The sequence below is a fragment of the Melozone crissalis genome, unplaced genomic scaffold (assembly GCF_028551555.1).
Source record: "Melozone crissalis strain CALT ecotype California unplaced genomic scaffold, PUWL_Pcris_2 ptg000041l_1, whole genome shotgun sequence".
In the NCBI taxonomy this organism is placed as follows: Eukaryota; Metazoa; Chordata; class Aves; order Passeriformes; family Passerellidae; genus Melozone; species Melozone crissalis.
The window spans coordinates 5,645,058-5,666,186 of record NW_026535819.1 but is presented as its reverse complement, the minus strand read 5'-3'; the positions used below and the strand labels follow the sequence as shown (position 1 = coordinate 5,666,186).

The 21,129-nt window shown below is 48.0% G+C and overlaps 1 protein-coding gene across 1 annotated transcript; it reads right to left on the bottom strand.

Moving 5' to 3' along the window:
* Positions 1-3,470: 3,470 nt before the first annotated feature.
* Positions 3,471-21,129, bottom strand: ZER1 (zyg-11 related cell cycle regulator). The gene is made up of 16 exons (XM_054284152.1): positions 20,469-21,129; positions 16,414-16,677; positions 15,459-15,609; positions 14,757-15,193; positions 13,320-13,496; positions 12,114-12,228; positions 11,476-11,622; positions 11,090-11,263; positions 10,334-10,549; positions 9,645-9,686; positions 9,187-9,306; positions 8,632-8,747; positions 8,332-8,520; positions 7,280-7,377; positions 6,905-7,007; positions 3,471-5,914 (listed from the first exon to the last, which is right to left on the bottom strand). Exons 2-16 carry the CDS (start codon positions 16,569-16,571, stop codon positions 5,857-5,859), a joined length of 2,301 nt encoding a protein of 766 aa, XP_054140127.1. The 5' UTR covers positions 16,572-16,677; positions 20,469-21,129; the 3' UTR covers positions 3,471-5,856.

Below are 21,129 nucleotides of genomic sequence, written 5' to 3'. Positions count from 1 at the left end.
AATAAAAATTTGGAAAGAAATATCATATTCTTTATAAATTTATCCTCCAGCACCTTGTAGTGGATTCCTTGGTATTGTTTGCCCACAAATTGAATATTTTAGTCTCTTCATATGAGTCAGTGGCCATGTGCTGATGCCAGGAAAGCACCTGGTTGTGTGGGTCACTTAAATGGTTTATCTGAGACAGCTGGGTTGAAATGTTAATAAAAATTGTCAACTAAATTTCCAGCAATCATTCAAACTCTTTAAACTTTTTTTTTTTTTTAAATTCTAGGTAAATGCAAAGCCTATGGCTCTCTTCCCTCAGACACCTCAGGCTGTACTGGTGCCCAGAAAAAGGTGGGTAGTGTCTTTCCTTCTTCACAGAGAGGTGTAAATTTTAAAGCTTACTGAAAGCAATCTGAGTGGTAATAATATTATCCACTTGAAAGTAGAAACATTTTGATGTTCTAGAATAATCTGTCTGAAGGAATATATTCTCAATCTCTTTGTGATTAAAATAATTTGGTGCATGTTACTATTTTTATCTTTTCCTTCAGCTTTGAAACTTGTCTTGCAGAGATCAGGGCTTATCTCTTGTCTCAAGGGTTTCAGCCTCAGTGACTGGTTGAAATTAGGCTCAGTTACAGAAAGTCTCTACTAGTAAATTTCTGAGGAGAATCTTGGTTCCTATGGCATCCCAGCTCAGAATGCCATGCTGCTGGCAGGCTAAGGTATCTCTCTGGATTTTACAGCACAGCGTGTTTTCAGAGGCAGTTCAGTTTCATACAATGCTCCTCCCATCCTTTCACCTTGCTCCTTTACAGTGACCATTGAATTAACTGGCACTGAGCCCTGCCAGGACCAGGGTCTTACAAAGGAAGTCAGGCTGGTCTTAAAGCAGATTGGCTTTTCCTAAGTGCTGAGATCCTGCCCCTTCCAAAGGCCAGGCTGTGGAGTGTGAACTGCAGACACATCACAGAGTTCAGAGCAATCTGGACACTCAAATATTGTCCTGATTTTTTTCTCCTCTCACACAATTTCCTAACAATGCTCTCGTCCTCCACTGCTTTCTTCTGTTGACAAGCAGTATTGTGTCTTTTGGAGTGATGAAAGGGAAAGGCACTGAACAGCATCATCAACACGTGGCAGTTCCTTTCATTTTTAATTAAATATATGACAGCCAATGGACCAATAATGTACCTAAATAAACCACATTCATAGAACAAAGGAAGAAGACACTCTTGAGCACTAGGTTTAATACACAGCGGGTATCCAACGGATACAACAGAAAAGTTAATTCATTCAGAATTGTAAGGAAGCAACAGTTGTGCATTTTGAGTTTTTTGCTCAGTTTCACCAGGTGCAAACATTTGAACCAGGCCTCAGCATCAGGCAGGTCCATGGACAGAGTAAAAGGAGACGCTTGCTCATTATAACTGAGGGTATTTTCATTGCAAAACAAGGAAATACATATTTAATTAGCTTAAAAACCTTTTTTAAAACAAGGAAAGAGTTACAGAGAGGATCAGTAACAATTACATGAAATCAAAACAGTCTGCTAAAGCAGAAGTGTTTCAGTTCAGCAGAGTATCTCCCTCATTCTTTAAGTGCTCTCTTCTTCAGCCCTCATGTTGCTTTTCATCTATTCCTGATGACTCTTGCCCTCTGTGCTTCATCCACATACATGGTTGTCGTGGAGACCAGCTGTTTCCCCACTTTTAATTCTCTTTTTCCAGCACAAGCTGTCCTCTAACACCTGAGCTGTGGCAGACTCCTCCCTGAACAGTCTCAAGGAAATGTCTTTTCTATGGGTAGTGCCTGACTGCAGTGCCCTCTAGCTCTTGCCCTGCTGGTAATTAATTGCCTTCTCCAGGTAATGAGAGGGAATTGACTCACAGCTCCAAGACTTTTCTTCCCACTCATCTTTTGCAGAGACCAGAGTGACAGCAGCAGAAGCCCAGCCAAGGTGACAAGCTGGGTAGGATTCAGTGCTGAAGAGGGTAATTTCAGTAGGAAGGTGCAGGGAAACAGCAGCCATGGTGCAGATGAATTATCTGCAATATTCTGATTGCCACAAATATCAGTACTAAACTTTCTTGGCTTGGTCTAGAAGAGAAAGTGCTTCTGGGGGTTAAGCATCATCCAAGTAGATGCCAATCCTTATGAGCAATTCCTCCCACAGATTTTGTAAAATGGAAGCACTGGTGGGAAGTTGCTCACCAATTTGCTCTTATCTGCTCCAGAGAACATGGACACCTGGCACTGCTGGGTCACTGACAAGGGCCAGGAAGGAAACCACACACAGTTCAGGTAGAGGGTTCCTTTGTTGGCACAGTGTCTGCAGGGAGCTACTGAGTCGTGTTCGTGCTCTGCTTGCCAAGCTTTGGAATATTAAAGGAAATGCAGTAGTGAAAACACGAAGAGTCTGAGTGGGCCAACAGCTACTGAGCACAAGGAGCCCCTCTGCAATATCCTTACATGCTGTGGACTTCTCTACAGCTGGATTTTCATTTGAAAAATAGAACCCTATTCTGGTTTCCTGAGCAGGGTTGGTCACTGGCTCTATGATTTTGTGTGGAGCTGAAGTTTCCTGGCTTGTTCCTTTGATCCAGCAAAGCTGGAAGGCCTGAAAGGCATCCTTGGAGCAGTCAAGCATTTCAGGGTATCCAACTTCCCCTTTTACATTAAACCTTCAAAAAACATCTGCACTTTGCCCTCCCTTCCTTTGCAGAACATTGATGTGATGTCTGCAGGCAACTCTCCTGTTCTGTCCTCAGCTCTGGATCTATGGCACCAGTTAAATCCTTTTCAGGTCCTGCATTATTCCTTTTGTTTCAGTTAGGGAAACTGAGGCCCAGACTGGTTTCAGAACTGTTGGATTGTGCTCTGGTGCTCAAAGGACACTTTTTACTCTTTGATGCTTATTGAAGGGAAAATGTTATTTTTCAGCTCACAAAATCTTGAAGACACTGAAGTTTGTAGGCAAAGCTCATGTTACTCTAACAGGGGTGTTATTCCTTTTCATGAGCTGCCTGAGGCATTTACCTTGTTGGTGGCCTGAGTCAAAATCTTACGTGAGGCTTTCTGCACTTGCCCAGTTAAGAGTTCCCTCTTTCACCTGGGAATGGTGACAGATTTCAGCAAGCTGAGCTTTTCTGTCAGCCTGGTCTGGTTCCATTCATCTCCTTATTGCTGGGAAATTGAAATCTTTTTATCCTGGTTTGGGAGGTACAGCTTGCTGAGGGTCTGTGAGCAGTGAGAACAGAGGTTACCTCTGCAGTGTGAAACAGCTTTGATGCAGTGTGGATCTTGTTAGTTTGGGATGTAGCAGGTGAGACTCCAGAAAACTGCTCAACTTGTGGAAGCACTGGTTTGGAAAACTCAAACCTTTGGGGTCTCAAGGCAGATAAAACCAAGCCACTGGTTGCCATTAGCCTTGATGTAGTTGTGCCAAAGTCTTAGAGTAGAGCTGAACTGCTGGGCTTGGATTGCAGTGAGAGGCTGGGATCTGCTCCAGCTGAGGTGGGAGTTCCCCAGCTCCACTGTCTCTCCCGTGTGGCAGCTGCTTTCTGGGGACAAGGCTTTTTGATACTTCCCATCTGTCATCTGTCCCCTTCTGCTCTACTCCCACCCTGCCAACATGGCCAGAATCTTGAGTGCTTTTTGTCAGCTGGTTCAAGATTTTAGTGACAGGAGCTTTCACTACATGGGCTTTGGAAAGGAAGCAGATGTGGTGGGTGCTACTGCCATGTGAAACAACTTCCCAAGGACAGCAGCACTAAATGGGGAGTTAAAGAGCAAAGCCTGACTCCCCTAACAACCAAGGCTGTATTTGCAGCCCCCCTTTAGTTTTGCATATAGAAGGAAGGATTAGCAAATGTTACACAGCAAACAGATCTTGATATCAGCTCATAGGGACACAAATTCTTGGGAAACAGGAATAAGAGAAAAATACATTTCAAATGACTGCAAAAAAAGTATAATTTGTCAAGTTTTGCAATCTTATGAAAACAATTTAAAAGTGACACAAAAATATATATAAGTTTGAAAAATACTTAAAAGAAAAAAGTACAGATCTCACAATACCAAAACAAATTGACGTATGGTTAAAAAGAAAAAAAAAATAGACAATGAATAACACCGTATTGGCAGTAAAAGTAAACCTCTCCAGGCAGTTGTGTTCTGTCAGTTAAAGTGTCAGTTTGTGGATCAAGGATCCATCTCTAACGTGCTCACGAGGACAACATGAACTCTGAGCATTAGCAGAGCCTCATAGCAGCGACTCAAATCTGAGAGCAAAGTGTACAAGGGAAGAGAGCAGCGAGTTACTGTGCTCTGAGGCCTGAAATGTGCCAGCCTGCATGGCCATGGGCTCATCTTCCTTCTACCAGGCACAACATCTTTTCTGAGTCCCTTCTAAGGCAAGATTTGTCAAAGAACTGTGTTGAGCAGTGGGCTGTGATATGGACAGCTGTGCTGTTGAGTGCCTGGCTGTGAGGCAAAGCTTGGCCTTCAGCTTCTTTTGAACCATTATAGGTCTGGAGTGTCACAGGGGAAGACCAGATCAGTGGGACTCTCCTCTCACCTGTGTCTCACAGACTGGGACTGGGACTGCACTGGTAAGTGCTTCTGGGAGTCAATAGCAATAGAGCCTTCTGCCTCTGAGGGTAGGGGGAAAATGTTGGGGTGGAACAAAAGGTGCTATTTCCTGGGACTGCCCTTCAAAGGGTGTCTGGAGACTCCCCACCTCCAATTCCAGCAGCTGTGCTGCAGTGAGCTTCCTGGGAAGGGCGATTAGGATGCTACTGAGCACAGCTTGTGATGACACAGACTGAGGAAGGGCAGAACAGCTCCAGTCCCCTCCTGGGACTTGCCCAAGGGGGTACAGCTGCTCAGGGCTAGGGCCTAGCAGAGTATAGTATGCAGAGGGAAATACTCTGGCTTTGTAGCCCTTCCCTACAAAACAGAACACTACTAAAAAAGTGAGGAAGGACTAGAATGAAGATGTGTAGCCCTTTGTGAACAAACCTTGTGCCTTGTTGCACAGGCTCCCTTCGAGCCAAGAAGGTATAACTGGTTCTGCTGATCATTCCTGACCTTCTGAGGCTGGCTGGGCTGGCAGATCCCACTGTACTGCCAATGGGGACAAAACAGACCTCTTGACTTTATTGGGGAAGTCTTACTTCCAAATGACCCACACAGAATTAGCAATGCATCCATTAATGTGAGTCTTCTATTAAAAAGCCCTTAAGGGAGTGAATTAGCTTGAAAAGCCTTCCCTAGTTTCTCCATTTCTAAGTCTCACTAAAACTTCTTTTTTAAAAAGTTCTTTTGGTTTATCTGTCTGGTATTGTGTTCCCCAACCTCTCTAACCAAATAAATAACTCATCACTGCCCCACTGAGCAGCCAGTGCTGATTCAGGACTGGTGTTCTTGCAGACATCACAGGACCTCATGCAGTACAGCAAAAGGGAATTTTCTAAAAAGTGGGAAATAAACGTCACACTAGTGATCACACAACTAGGTGTTCAAGCTCATGGTCATTTGAGGCTCTCTGTGTGGTCTAAAATAAATGGTTAAAGGATACATAATGTAATTGTCTTTGTTTTTTGTTTTCTTTTTATACAGAAATCATACACACAGAACTTCAACCTGAAACTTCATAACAAAAAAGTCCACTAAGTTAAGGAAAGCATTTTGTTGTGCAAAAAGTCCCTCCCCCCTCCCCTATTCACCTTCATCTACTGAGGGTCTCACACACACACATAAAGTTTCCTTCCAACGGGCGAGTTGGTAAGAAAGAGTCCTCCCTATGTACAGTGAGTTAGAGAGAAGCTGGATACAGTGCTGGCAAGAGGCAGTGGGTGAGTGCCTCTATCTGGAAGTGTCCATGTTCTCCTCCTTAAAGTTACTGCAGTGCTCTATAACTTTCCTATGGATAAAACAAGGACAAGGAGAGAGTGTTTAGTTTAAAGCTTATTGCACCTCAGCTGTGGGACATAAGGTAAGAACTGTCCCAGAGTTGATTTCTGTGTTAACAGTGTCCTGTTTGTATCTGAGACACAAACTGTGTCAAAACCAGCAAACTCCACAAAAGCAACTTCCAATTTGGAATGTCAAATTATGGTAGTGCATATCCAGGACCACCTGCGACCATTCATTCATTACCCCCACACCCAAAACCTCAGATGCCTTTAAATCCCACCAGGAAATACATTAATACAAATGTTTGTCCTTCACTGTGCTGTCACCTGTCCCATCCCACACACTGTGTATAACTGTGACTGTCTTCTGCAGGCTCCAGTGCCCTCCAGAATTTAGGAACCCTCAGCTATGGGAACACCTGCTGCCCAGGTATGTATTCCCAGATCTCTACCCCTCTCTTCTATTCATCTTGCAGGTATGAAATTACAGCTCTCACTTTGCCAATGATCAGCAACTGCAGCTGGTTTTTACAACTCTGAAAGGATGACTCTAAAGAAAGGTGTCATTGCAAGTGTGAAAAATGCATGTATAGCAAGGGTGATGGACTCTACCTTCTGAAGAATGCTCTCATTTTAACTGTGCAGTTGGCAGATCAGTGACAGGCCAGTATGATTCTGAAGACAGGCAGCTCACCCAAGTACAGGGAAAAGTGATAACTGGAGACCACTGGCCTAAGAACTGCAATTAGCCATGTGTCTCCCTTGCTCAAAAAGCCAATCTACAACCCAGCTGCTTGGTAATGATCTGTGTGTACTGCCCACCTATAAATATCTCTAGTATTCTGTTTTCAGCCTCTTTTTCTCTGCTTCTCCTCTATCAATTCATACCTCTTGTACAGATCACTACAGGCCTTGCTTTGGTAGCCTCACTTTAGTGGAAGAATTAAAAACTCAACTAAGGCTAAACTGGGAGTTTGTGATGTGCACTGGCGTCCTACCGGGCCATTTCCTTGGTCTCTTGTCGTGCTGAGGCCATTTTAATCATGTCCTTCAGGAGAGGGATCCCACCTTCTTTGATCAGCAGTGGGCAGTACTTGTCAGCTACAGAGAAAAGAATAAATCAGGTCCTTGTGAACCCTCACATCAGTGTACAAAGATTGGCAGGAGGGGAAGGAGAAGGATCAAAACAGTGAAGGAATTTCCTACACACAAGGTCTAATTAGCTTTATTTGGCTGTGCATGCATCCCTGCATGATTCAAAGGTTTTCTCTACCTACATAGTTTATCTTGCAAGACCTCTTCTGCTGACAGCCTCAGGTTCACCCCCTCAACTTCTACAGTGCAGGGAATATGATTCCAAAAAGAGAACTTACGGTAGACAGAGACCAGGTTATAGAGTGCCCAGGTGGCCCAGTGCTGGCTGACTGGGGAGATCCCTTGTGGAAGAAGTCGAAGGATTGGTTCAAATGACCTGCACAGATATATTATAAAAGTTGTTAAAAATCCAAGAGCTTCTTCTTTCAACACTTTTGCCACTCACAGCAATACAGCAAGTGATCTGCTCATAGATACCACAGCAGTAAATCCATTGGCATTTCAAAGATTCTGGCACCAAAGCTAAGTCAGTGTCCCAGGGCAGTGCTGGCAGGATTACAGCCCCCACCACTTCAGCACAAACACAGTGCTCAGAGAAATAGCTGCAACAAAGGCAAGTGAGCCCAGAGATTGATTTCCATCCTCCATTAGGCATTTCCTCACCAGAGCTGAAATCCAGCAGCACTGATTAGTTTGAGGAGGGACAAAGCCAAACTATACCCAGGCAAAGCTGACTGCACACGTGCAAGGGTTCCTGTGCTTCTTCTGACAACTATACTTTACTGTCCATAGTGTAAACAGGCACTGGAATGCCAGTTCTGGATCCCTGCCAAGCCAATAAGGGAATTCTGAGTACCTGATAGCCTCTTACAGGAAGGTGTTTAGAGGATTCCAGCAGTTGTATTAAACTCTGAAGGGATTTCTGGTACCTGTGCCCCGGAGAAGAGTGAAAGCATGTGGCTTTGGGAAGCAAACAGACTTAAAAGGACAGATTGCAAAGGACAACAGTATCAGAGGAAAATGCTTAGGCAGTCCCAGACACACCATGGTTTTCCTGAACTACTCAATTTCAGCAGAAACTTGCAGGAGAAATTCTGCTGGGCTGCCAAACTTTTCCCATAGGAATTGTCAGGTAAGGTGTCTAATTTCAGCATCTTATGTAACATGTTTCAAAGGAAGATGTAAAGCCCTCACTAAAGAAAGACGTTTCTCCTTCACTCCGAACAAGCCTCCATGCCAGGCTCTCTCTCTTCCTTTCTCTCTGTTGGTGTTTCCTTCTTATGACAATCCTGTCTCCCATGTGAGTGGGCCAATCTCTTCCACTGCTCACCTGTAATTGATATTTCTCCTGGAGTTGATATCCCAGCTCTGGATGGCTGCCCACATCCTCTTCACAACTTCTTCTCTGTGAGGCTCACAGATCCCCCAGGCCTCTAAACCATCAAACATGATATGGGAGAGCACTCCACAGGCATTATATGACACCTCAATCCCATCAGCTTTGCTCTCCAGCAGGTTGCTGCCAAGAGAGAAGAGATCACTTTGAGCTGCTGATGCAGTAAAGATTCACAAGTCTCCAGGTGGTTCAGGAGGAGATCAGAGCCCAGCTGGTGACCAGCCAGGCACTCACCTGAACACACTGATGAACTGGGAGGTCATGAGCTGCGGGCGGAGCTCCTTCACCTCTGCCACATTGCCCAGGAGGCCCAGCATGTTACGGTGCAGCTCCTGCTTCTCTGGGAACTCCTGGCCAGGCAAGGAACAGGATTATACACAGGTAGGACTCTGGTGATGCTGAGAACAAGCAATCCTGGGAAAAGGCTGTACAGCACATCTAGAAAAGCTCAGTATTTTTGGGTAGTCAGCAATGGCCCCTTGGCAGGTGCCAAATGGTGCTGAAGGTATGTGTGAAAAGGGAGGATCAAAACCAGGCCCACTGTTCACTGCTGCTCTGCTTGAGGGGACTGAGCAAAGATGGGCAAAGGGGAAGATGTGTTCATTGTAAGATTCTCTGTTCTACTGGCTGGGTGGAGTGATGTGAGAAAGAAGAACTTACACAAGCTTTTTCTTTCTTGTTTGTGAAGTGTAGTAATGCTTGGAGAGGAGCAGAGCCAGGGATCCTGCCCAGGCACCTGCATCTCCACTGCTCCTGTCAGCATCTCTCCAGAGACAATCAGACACTTACTTTCAAGCACTCCAAGAACAGTTTCATGCCACTGTAGTTAAGGAACATCTCACAGTTATCTGGGGTCTCATCAGTGATGTTCCAGAGGGCACTCCAGGAGAACTCCATCACCTGATCACACTATAGGGAAAAGGACAGAATCAGAGCTTTGCTAATGCAGGAGCCTGGTGCAAAGCAATCACCTGTTTCCTCTCTGGCATCACCCTAGATGACTTCAGAGGTAAGAAAACCTTGTTGTTCACTTTCAACTTGACAGTAAGTGAGTTATTTGTTTAATATTTTTGCCTCTCTGTCACATTCCCCTGCCCTCGCCCTGGAACAAGAAATTCTGCAGCATCACCTGAGATGTCTTGTGTTTGTTAGAGAAGCTGAGCTGGCACTCTGGGCTGATTTCCATGCCTAAGTCAGACTGAAGAGAAAATACTCTATGTATGTGTTTTTCTTTGAGAAACACTCACCGTTTTATCAGCCAACTTCTTCTGAATCAACTTTAGCATTGTCTGTGGGCAAAGAAAGAGGAAGAATGAGAAACAGTTCAAAAATCATGGACCTAAAACTTAACCAGCCCTGCAGTATCACAGCAGTTATGGCCAATTTTGATCTTTTGCAGAGAACCTACGTGATATATCTTTCTCCAACCCAGTGGGACTGAGTCCTGTTCCAAGCTGTAAGTATTCACAGAGCTGAAATATGCCCCAGTCCCTGAGCTGTTGAGTTTGTAGTTGAGTCAGTTTTGAGCTGTATGACAAGGTCTGGGATGCACCATAACTGCACCAAAGCAACAGCCCTTGCAGTTCTTGGAAAAAGTGAGGGATATTGGTTGATTTGGGAAATTGATGCAAACTTGGGGAGAAGCAGAAGGAGACAGTCACAACGTGGTCCCAGATCTAGGAATAACCTGATGTGGTGAGGTCAGGTGTTATGTTAGAGTGCCTTCCTGCCCTCACACCAGCCTGTCTCTGAGATCACAACCTCCAATGCTGCTAAGCAAGTGAAGGGTGGGTTCCAGGAGAGCTCAGCATTGCTGGGACACTGGTTCCCTTCTGTGATATTGCAAGATTGGATCATGGCAGGAGGCATTTGATGGGCAGCTGTAAGGGAATTGTCCTAGGTTATGGATAAATAGACACCTTGGGACCATACCAACCATGACAAACCCCATCTTGCCCACAGCTTCTTTGTGGTCGTTGTCCACCTGGCAGACCAGGGCGTTGCAGAGGTGCACAGCGATGCGCTGGATGGACTCGTCCTGCCGGCTCTGGTTGAGGATGTTGAGCAGCAGCTCGTTCACTCGGCGGTACTGGAACTCCAGCTCCTCGGGAATGCTGAAGTTACACAGTGTCAGGCAGCAGTTCCGCTGCACCTGGGCCAAAAGGAAGCAAACACTGGGCCAAGTGGCTACAAAAGCACAGACCCCACCATCTCGTGTTTCCTTGCTGCTTGGTACTCAAAGCATCTTCTTGCCTGACTACAACTGCTGAGATTTCTCTTACCCTCTAATCTCGTGCTGTGCTTCAGCCATGCTCCATGACTGTCACTCCAGTCTCACAAGGCCACCCAATTATCCAGGGCCCATTGCTTTCCAAGCCAGTTCCTCACTGCCTATTAGCTCTCTACACAGCTGACTTCCAGTACAGATATTTGAGATGTTTCTTTCTGTTGACTCAACGTGCCCTTTACCCACAACACTTTCACCCCACAGCCAGTACCAGGTATCTGAGTGTCACACACACGCTTTGACCACTGTTCATGGATAAAAAGGAGACCAGGAGCAGCCCTGGGCAGGCAGTAACTTCTGTTTAACTCCCTGCAGGCAGAGGAAACCCAAATGCTGTCACCAGGCTAAAGAATTGATACAGGGAAAGAGGACTATGGGAACCAAAGGTGCCTGGGCTGCTCTTACTGTGACCTCCTGGTAGGACTCCATGCCATTGAGCACCACCTGGATGACCTGGCGTCGCAGCTTCACGCTCTGCTCCATGCGGTACTCGGAGTTGGTCAGGTAGAACAGCGCGGCGCTGCCCGTCACCTGGATGTTCTTGTCATCCTTGTGGCACTTGAGGGCTGTGATCACCAGCTGCAGAGAAGCAACACAGAGCTTCAGTGCCACAGACTTGCTGCTGATTCTTGGAGTGATGTCAGAAGCCCGCAATGAAAGCGTGGCCCAGGCATTGCAGGAATGTGCTTAGGAAATGAAGACACCCAGTTCCACTGCACTACTGGAACTTCCTCTGGAAAAAAAGACTGGGAGTGCAAAATTCCCCTTTCCAGGGTGAGGCCAAGGCTTACCTGGAGGGCTCTCAGCAGCTGGCTGCAGCGCTCGATGCGGGCAATGTCGAAAAGCAGGTTGATGGCCCGGGAGGTGATTTCCGGCCGGTGCTCGGTGTAAGCCTCGATGGCATTCAGGACTTGCTCTTCGTTCTTGTCTCCACTCACCTGGTGTGGAAGAGCAAAAAGAGTCAGGGGAGAAATGATGAAAGAGGAAAAGCAACCTGAGAAGGAAACTCTGGAACGTCAAAGGGTATACCTTCCCTCTGCCCTGAGAGTAGATTCAGCCCAGGATCAGAAAAAGGTTGAGTCACTTTTCAGTCCAGAGGGATGAGAAAGGGCACCTTTGGGGCAGGAGGGTGCTATTCAAAAGTTGGACTCCTACTGTCTTAAATCCTTCTCTGTAGTCACAGACATCCTCCAGGAAGGATGATTTCTCCATGTTTTTCTCCAATGTTTTTCAATCTATATAAAAACTTTGTGGGGTACAGGTCTTGCTTTCTGGCAGTTTTCTTGCATTATGAAGTAGTTATTGAAAGGTCAGAGCTCAGCTGTCACACCCAAGACCCAAAGAACTCCACTCTACTGGCAGCCAGGGTTCTCATATTCTTTCAACTTCTAACAAGTTCCCACTGCCAATATTCCTGCAGCCTCCTTACCTTGTAGGCTGGAATATGGGTCAGGCGGCAGAGGGATGTTTCAAAGAGGCCCAAGAACTGCAGTGGTCGTTTCAGGCCCCGGAAGGGAGCAATGCTGCTCTTTGCTGGCTCAATGCTGGGGTGAAAACACAAGAGATTGCTCATGTTGGTACCATGTTTCTTCAGGTTTCCTGCCACAGAGATGGCTGCCAGACCTCCATTCACTCTGTACTGCTCCATACCCAGAGTGGTAAAAGCTACACTTCATTTTATACCAGGCAGCTGCTTGTGAACATAACTCTAAATATTCATCCTAGGTGATCCTGAGTGAAAGGTGAACATGCTGAATGGGACTAGCAGAAAGAATTACTGCAGACAGGATGCAACTTTCCCAGGTAAAATCTGTCCTGGAAGTTCATTAGTTGGGGTGAAAATTTCCTCTTAAAGGGCCGTGGATTTCACTCATCCAATGTATTTGTAATGTGATAGATGTGCTAAGTCTGCTTCTGTTAACATGCAAGAACATTGTTTTGGCTGCCATATTTCTTGTTGACCAAAAGCCAGTGCATTTTCACCAGCTCTGGTGAAAAGGAGCCATTACTGTCTCACTTTTTTGATTCTGTTCAGCAAGGGCTTAATAGGAGGGCAGAGCTCTTGGCTGATGTGGAAAACCAGACCTCTAGGTGTGCCTCTGCTGAGGGGCACCAGAGTTTCCAAGGGTTGATCTGCCCAGTATTCAGGTCAAATCTGAAACAGACCTTTAGATTCCAAGGTCCTAAAACACACAGCCCTCCTATGAGTGCTGATGTATTGACTCAGTGTGTAAATGTTCTGTCAGAAAAGCCTGGATTTCCACAAGAGTAAGAGTATTCTGTGTAGGAAATGTGTAAAGGGCTTTGGAGTCTTTTCAGGAAAAAAATTCAGCAGAAGATCCCTGGGAGAATGTGTGTGTGGGGAAAAGAACTGAAATACTTCAAATATGCATGGCAGGCAGATGGGATGAATTCTTTATTACTCTTACAAGTCCTTGCATGTGTTGCATACAGCAATCACAGCTGATTCGCACACCAGTCTCTACTGTCAGGGGAACCTGGCAAGAGTTGAATCCTACTTTTTAGTACTGATTAGACCTACAGAATTTGAGAACTCAGAAGAGAGAATTGTTCTTAATTCATCTTTGACTGATCTATCCATCCAAGCAGACCTCAGGAACTGCTGTTCCCTTACCTTGTCTGGCCCATCTTCTCCTCCATGCTGGGGATAGTGCAGTTCTCCAGCATGGTGTGCCCTGAGATGTCGAGTGAAGTGAGGTTCACCAGGTTCTCCACAAACAAGTTGAGAACCCGCCGGGTCAGCTTGAACTTGTAGTAACTGGACAGGTGGTCTCGAGAGATATCCAGGTGCCTGCAAGTGACAGAGAGCATCTCACAGCCTGGAAAGCATTAGCTGGGGCTTCTGCCTCCCTGCCAGAGCCAAGTGTGATTATTATTTATCATTATTTCCTTCCCAAGATACAGGAATGTGGTTCTGTAGGTTGTGGCAGCAGCAGCTGGCCCTGTGTCTAACCAAAGCACACAGGTATTTGGTAGAGGAATACTTGGAATGGACCACAGTGAGTCATCTAGCCACACATCACAAAGGAAATTGCTCCAGGCTCAGAAACTGCCTTTTCCAACCTCCATCACAGCAGCCACCTGAGCATTTCTACCTGGAGATTTAGATGCACCAGAAGATCTGTGCACCCCCAGAAACGTATCTTGCCTCATCCCACAAATTAAGTTGCACAGGTTTTTGTCTGCTTCGCCCATCTTATATTTTTTCCACCCCAGGCTATTACATTATCTTGATTTCTTTCAGGTATTTAAATGCTTAAGCTTTGAGGGAATCTTGCTGCTAAGGGAGTGGTGGGATAACCTGACCAGACTGTGTGCAGGAGGGGTTCCTTACAGGACAGAGAGACTTTGCAGGCTCATACTGAAGACTGGAGCAAACATGTCACTCACAAAAGTGTCTTCTACCTGTTGCACACCAAGTGGGGGTGATGGGGTCACGGTGATGGGGTGATATATATGTTGGGTTTTGTTTTTCCAATGGGAAGTTTCTGCTAAGTGGTGTCTTCTTACAAGCAAAATTCAGGCTGGCTTTAGACATGTCAGGTATGTACAGTGATGAGTACAATCAGTGAGCCTGTTCACAGGAAGGTTTATAAGCTGAACCCAGCAGTGAGTGCCTCTCTGATAGCAGGCAAGAAGGCCATTCCTGAAAGACCTTTCCCTCTCAGCTGGAGAAGGATAAAGAAGGAAGAACAGATCTGCAAGAAGACCATTCCTGAAAGACTTTTCCCTATGAGCTAGACAAGGATAAAGAAGGAAGAACAGATCTGCAAGAAGACCATTCCTGAAAGACTTTTCCCTATGAGCTAGACAAGGATAAAGATGGAAGAACAGATCTGCAAGAAGACCATTCCTGAAAGACTTTTCCCTATGAGCTAGACAAGGATAAAGAAGGAAGAACAGATCTGCAAGAAGACCATTCCTAAAAGACCTTTCCCTATCAGCTGGAGAAGGATAAAGAAGAAAGAACAGATCTGCAAGAAGACCATTCCTGAAAGACCTTTCCCTATCAGCTAGAGAAGGATAAAGAAGGAAGAACAGATCTGCTGACCTGAGCTTGCGAAGCTGTGCAATCACTTGGATGTGCTCCTCTGAAAGGTCCATGTTGTAAAGCACTAAGGAAACCAGACTGTCCTTCCACTGGGTGAGGAAAGCCACATCATTGAGCTGGATCCCAGAGAGGTCGAGCGCCGCGAGGGAGGCCAGGGGCCGCAGCAGCGTCTCCACGTTCACGCCCTCGATCAGCCGGCCCAGGTTCAGGATGCGCAGGCGGCTGAAGCCCTCAAAAGTGAAGTCCTTGACCAAGACCTGGCGAGTGGGGTTCACCAGGCAGTCGTCCTCGCAGCCCCCGGGGTTCTCCTCCTCGTAGAAGATATTGCTGCAGCCAAAGAGGCTCAGGGAGATCAGTGTGTGGCTGAAGCTCACCAAGGTTTGCAGGCTCTTGGCTGTCAGCTTCTCACAGTTAGTCAGGTAGAGCTCAATAAGATCCTGAAAAAAGGGAAATCAAGGTTAGAGATATTTCAGAGGTAAAGTGCCCACCCTGTTTGCCCCACTGAGACAGCCTGAAACCATGTATCACCCAACTTGACCAGTGTCCTATGCCATTCCCAAGAGTGGCTCTGGGAGAAGCTGAGGTTAGTCCAAAGAAGGCTTGGACAGCAAAGGATGGAGCCTTGGGAATCCCTGGGTGTCTGGAAATCCAGTTGGTGCCTGTGCAATGCTGCTATGTGATGTGGCAGCTGTGCAGCCCCACCTGCTTCCTGATGGCCTCCAGGTCCTGGTCCTGCACAATGTGCTCCCGCAGGTGGATCCGAGCTAGCCTGGTGCTCCGTGGGTCTGAGAAGAGGGTGAAGAAGCTCTCATGGGGTTCAAAGATGCTGTCTGTCTTCACCAGCTCCACGTACCTGTGTAGGGCAATGGTGTTAGCACAGCGCAGGCTCAGCCACAGCTCTGGAACCTGCACTGGTGACAAGGAAGTGTGACAGAGTTGTGAGCACACACCAACCCACCCCCTCCCAGTATCACCCAGATCAGCCTTTGGGGCAAAGCAGCTCACCCACCTCTTCTGGCACAGAACCAATGATCCCTAGGAAAATCTTGGGCAAAGATTTGTGCAGGACTCAGCATGTGTGAGCAAACTGGATTCCGGCAAGCACAGACTCCAGGAATTTTTTTCCCTAGCTGTTTAAACTTAGTAATTTGATTTTTTCCCCCCATTTTTCAGAAAATTAGCTGGCCAGAATTCTCTGCCAGACTTTGTGAGCACAAGTTCAGCCAAAAGAGACTATGACAGCCAAATTACATAAATCCCTGGAAACAAGTTGCTTTGTAAAACTATGGGAGCAGCAGCCTTAAAATTTAACATCTGTTAGCACTTTGCACTCTTATTTCTCTGCTTGGACAGAGTGTTGTAATGCTCCAGTGATAGGAAATGGGAAAGCTTCTTTGTTGCTCACTGACATTCTAGGAAGAAGCAGCGACTGTTTCACTCTGGGTTTACTCTTTTCATTTCCCTTTTTACAGCATCACGTTGAGCTCTGACTAACTTGGGAAGGTGACTACCACAGAAATCAGAATGGCAGCAGTACAAAAGGGAACACTTCCTTCTGAAGTTCGTGCAAACCCTTATTTGCCCATATGATCAACTGGAGAACTAAACCCCCCTTCTCTGAGCTGCCAGCTCCTCCCAAACCAGGCCTGGCACATACTCATTGACAAGCTTGTCACAGATCTCGCTGGGCAGGAAGATGTCGGGGTGGAGCCGCAGCGTTTCGTTGTCCAGGAGGTAGCAGAGAGTCCCCTCCAGGTTGCGAAGGCAGTAATCAGTGCACAAGGTCATCAGAGACTCAGGACTGTCAGATGCCATCTTGAGGGAAATTATGGGAAGGGGAAGAGCACAAGGAAGCGTTTGATGCAGGAGATCCTTCCCTCAAATGAAGTCCTGGGATGAATTTATGGGGCCATCAGGATAGCTGTAAGCAGAGAAGGGAAAAAAGATGCATTGAGAAAGGCACAACTGCAAGTGTCCCACAAAGCTGTCACAGCAGAAGGATGTTGTATTTACAGCTCATCACTGGCTGACCTCAAAAGGGCCTGCAGCAGTTTGGGCCCTCTGGCAGTGTGCCCTTAATTCCTTGATATTCCCACTCCAAGGGGATACTGTGGGAATGAGTTAGTGTGATGTGTTTGGAAATGAGGCTACACAGCAAAATGTTTCCTCATTGCAGGGTTATCTGGCTGACAAAGGCCCTCGGAAAGGGAAGTGGTAGAAGCCACGTTGCTTGGTTTCCTTCAGGGTGGGTTGGATAAACCAGCAGAACATTTACTGTTAGCATAATCCTTTGTAAGGCACTGGTGGGATCTGTGGCCCTGTATCTCCTGCCTGTCATTCTCTTTGCCAACATTCCAAGTCAAGTTTCATTTTCAAGTTCAGTGTTTCTCTGTAGTGCCAAGCCAGAAACTTCATGCAAGTCCTTGAGCTAGAGTGTGAGGTGGATCAGAAGCCAGAGGGAAACACAGACTGGTCTGGGATCCCCCTGAGTGCAAAGGCAAGGATTGTGACTGTGCTGGACAACTGTACATCCAGCTCACCCTCACCACCCCAAAAATGTCACAAAGAGTGACTAAACTGGAAAAAGGCAAAGTGCTTTTGCCCTTCTTCATTTTTAGAACAGGATAAAGGATGGGTGAGGCACACAACTGGGGGAAGCTATTTCTGTTTTCAGACTTGAAATGACCTGGCTGCTCTGGTATCAAGACTTGCTCAGTGGAGCCCCAAGGGACCTGTCAGAGAAGCTAGCTTGAAGACCAGCAGTGACATTTCAAAGGGTCAAATCACATTACAAGCAAACCTAAACTTTTCTAAATATTTCCACAGACACAAAAAATTGTGTTGAATGTTTATTTTTGATATAAAACCTACGTCTAATCAAAAGTCTGGCCCTGCTGGCCCTGCAAACACTGATGCTGTGGAGGTAGCTGTTATTCTCTGCACCACAGCTGAGCAGCCATTGCTGGAGAAGTTGTTGCAAAATGTCCTGAACCATATTCTGTTTCTGATCTTTATCCTGCAGCTGCACATAGCAGGACACTTGTGTGTCACCAGCTCTCTGCTTCTCTAAAGCCTCTGCTGCTCTCTTTCCTTCATTCCTGTGGGATCAGTACAAGACAGAAGAGTTTAACTTCCATTCCTCAGCTTAATCACTCTAAAAGGTAAATGCTGAGGCAAAAACCCCCAAAACTTCAACAATTGTAAAATTATACTTTAAAATCTCTCCAATCATGGTGTTAAGGGTGGAACTTGCTCTTTTGGTCACTGAGTGCTGACAGGGGGTCACAAGAACATAAAACTGAGACTTTTCAATAGCACCACAATAGCTCCATTAAGGGGCATGAGGTCCAATCAACAAAAATGGAGAGTTTTCAACTTTGATAAAGGAGGAGCTCCACAATCCACAGTTCTTAACTTTGGGGTTAAATAAGGTGAGAAGTCAAGGCTGAAATGTGCCACAGAGTGCACAGTGTTGTCTCCCTGGCTGGGAGGTCCTGGCAAAGGGAATGCAGATGGGAGGAAGCTGTCCTGTGTCTGCTGTGGAGATGAATTGGCCTCACCTCCAGAACAGAACAAGTCCCTCTTGCAGATTTTGCCTGAAGCTTGCTGGAGAGAATCTTTCCAGAAAGGCAAGATCAGCAGGAAGATCTGGGAAGCGTGTTCTGCTGTCCCTACCAGTTCCCCTGTGCCACCAGACAGGAGGTCCCTGCAGCCAGTGTTCTTCCACTGTTTACTACCGACGGCCAGAGAACTCGAAAACAAATTCCCATTGACAACCTATTGTCACGTGCAGCTGGAAAAGGCCAGTGCTTGGGACTTGGCCAAGCAGCTCAGAGCACCAGAGGGCAAGGACTGCCTTCCTGTGGCTCTGCTCCCCCTCTGCTGAGGCCAGCACAATGCAGCTGGTTGATCTCAGCCCTGAAGAAATCAGCTGCCCTTTAACTTCTGAGCTCCCCGTGATCCACCAACACAATCCCATGCAGAAGTTTAGTATCAAGAATGGTTCAGCTGTCTCACTGAAATAAGACCAAAAAAAAGCTTTCATCCTCCTGATTTATTACACATATCTGAGCAGCTGCTGTGACCTTTTCTCGAGGAAACAACACAAGCTGGCCTCTCCCTCCTTAGACTGAAGACATGACACCTCAGCAGCAGAGAGGGAAGTAAAAGTGCCAATAGCTGCCCTGATCAATACTGTCTCTAGTCATAACCTCCATGTGTGACAAAAAGAAAATAACTGGAGAGGCTGGAAAACATTAACATTTGTCTAACTGTTCTGCTCAGGAAGCTTCACACAGGATGAAGCTGCCTAGTGACTGCCACCAGTGCTTTTCCAGCAGTGGGCTTCCTGGTGCCACGTGGATTTTGGTAGAGTTAAAGAAAGATGCATGAAAAACGCTGAAAATTCAAGAGCAAGAACTGAAAAGTGACCGGAACTTCAGTTGCCAGTAGTTTTTCCAATTTATTTCTTTGACAGGTTTGCTTCCATCTTAGTGCACAAAGGCTCCTCAGAGCCTTGGGAGCAGGCACACAAAAGCCCTTCCCATGGCACACAGCCCTGTCTGTGCAGTAACAGCACCCTCCTGCCATCCACGGACCCAAAACCAGGAGCAGTACAGGCAGCTCTACTCACCCCCTCCTCAGCATCCAGCACCCCCCAGGCTCTTTGCAAATATTGCTTCTTTCCAGGCTGCATCTGCACTGTTACAGCATTCCCTGCTGCACTGGTATGTGAGGCTGGGGACTCTCCTGGGGCTGCCAGTGCCAATTTCCTCTCCCTTGGACTTCAGACCCATCATCTCTCGCAGCCTCTCTTCAGGCAGTGCCCGGAGCCAAGCCAAGCCTAGCCTGACTCACCGTGGCTCCACGCCAGCCACACAACGTTTACGCTGTTGCTACAAAAATGGTTGGCAAAGCTGACTGTTCCAGCATCAGGGACTCATCCAAGGAGAGGGCAAACAATATGCACTGACATGAGCTGATTACAGCGACTTCAGAATTACAAATGTAATGTAAATGCAGAGTTTGGCACAGGTTATGCTCTGAAGGGAAACTGCACTGTCACTTTAGCTGGCATCCTGCAGCTGTAAATCACTGTGATTCATTAATTGATGGGTCATCGCTGCCTCTGTGGGGAAACACCATCCGTTCTGACACTAGGGAAAGTGAAGGAGGAGAAGATGGAACTCTCCTCTGTCCCAGCAAAGCCTGCGACTCCCAGACTTGTCAGGCAGCCAGGCTGACATCCTAAATGAGACGGCTCTCACTCGCCGGGGAATGCGTTGATCTTTACCTGCCTGCAGTAAAGATGTTCCTTCAGCTCACTGAATTAAATTACATCACGGATTTTCATTCCATAGGTCACCTGCCCAAGAACCCTACCCGGAGTCCCTGTCATGGCTCTCTGGGCGCTGGGGCTCCATCAGCCCGTGATGGTGTCTGTGAACCCCGCGGGCAGCGCTGGCCCCGGACCCGAGCCCTCCCCCGTCCCCGAGGCACTCAGAGGTCACCTCGCCGTGCAGCGCCGGACCTGCAGCCGCGGGCCGGAGCGCTGCCCGGCGGGGCCCGGCTGCTCCCGGCGGCCCCGGGGAGGGGATGGGGGCTGCGCCGGGGGCACTGTACGGCACTGCCGGGGGCGGCCGTTCCTCCCCCCGCCCGGGCGGGCAGGCCTGTTGCCCGGGTCGGGCTGGGGAGGGGGGCACCGGTACTCACCTGGCGCCATGGGGGACTGGTCCCGGCTGGTCCCGGCTCCCCGGGGCGGGCCGGGGTCCGCGTCCTGCTCGGGCCCGCTCCCCCCGCCGCAGCCTCCGCTGTCAACAAACCCGCCGTCACTTCCTCCACCCGCGCCGGAAGCGCCAGCGAGTCCTTCCCCGGAAACACCGGCCCGGCCGGAACGCTCGGTCAGCGGGGACCCGGCGGGGACGGGGACGTTCGGTGACGTCACAGTGTCGTGACGCCACGCGGCGGAGGTGCTGACGTCACCGCGCGGGGCAGAGCTTGGCCGCGGCGTCCCGGCAGGGCCTCCCCGGGACGGGCCGGCGCAGCCCGGGCTCTCCCTCGCTCAGGGGCCGCGGCTGCCGCCGCCGCCGCAGAGCCAAGGTCCCGCCGCGCCTCCTCACTGAGCGGGGCCATTCCCGCGAGCCCCGCACACGGTTGCCATTGGCATGGGCCGCAACGTGCCCGGGACAGCGCGACCACCCCGCGTGTCTCCTCAGTGCTTGGGGGAGCGGCTGCTCCAGCCCGCGGGGGCTTTCCTGGCGCTTGGTGCCTGGGGAGGGACCCTCGCCGTGTCCCGCAGGCCGAGGGGTGCAGGGAACCGGGACAGAGCAGGGACCGGCCCGCGGGGCTCCGAGAGCGCCCCGAGTCGTGCAGG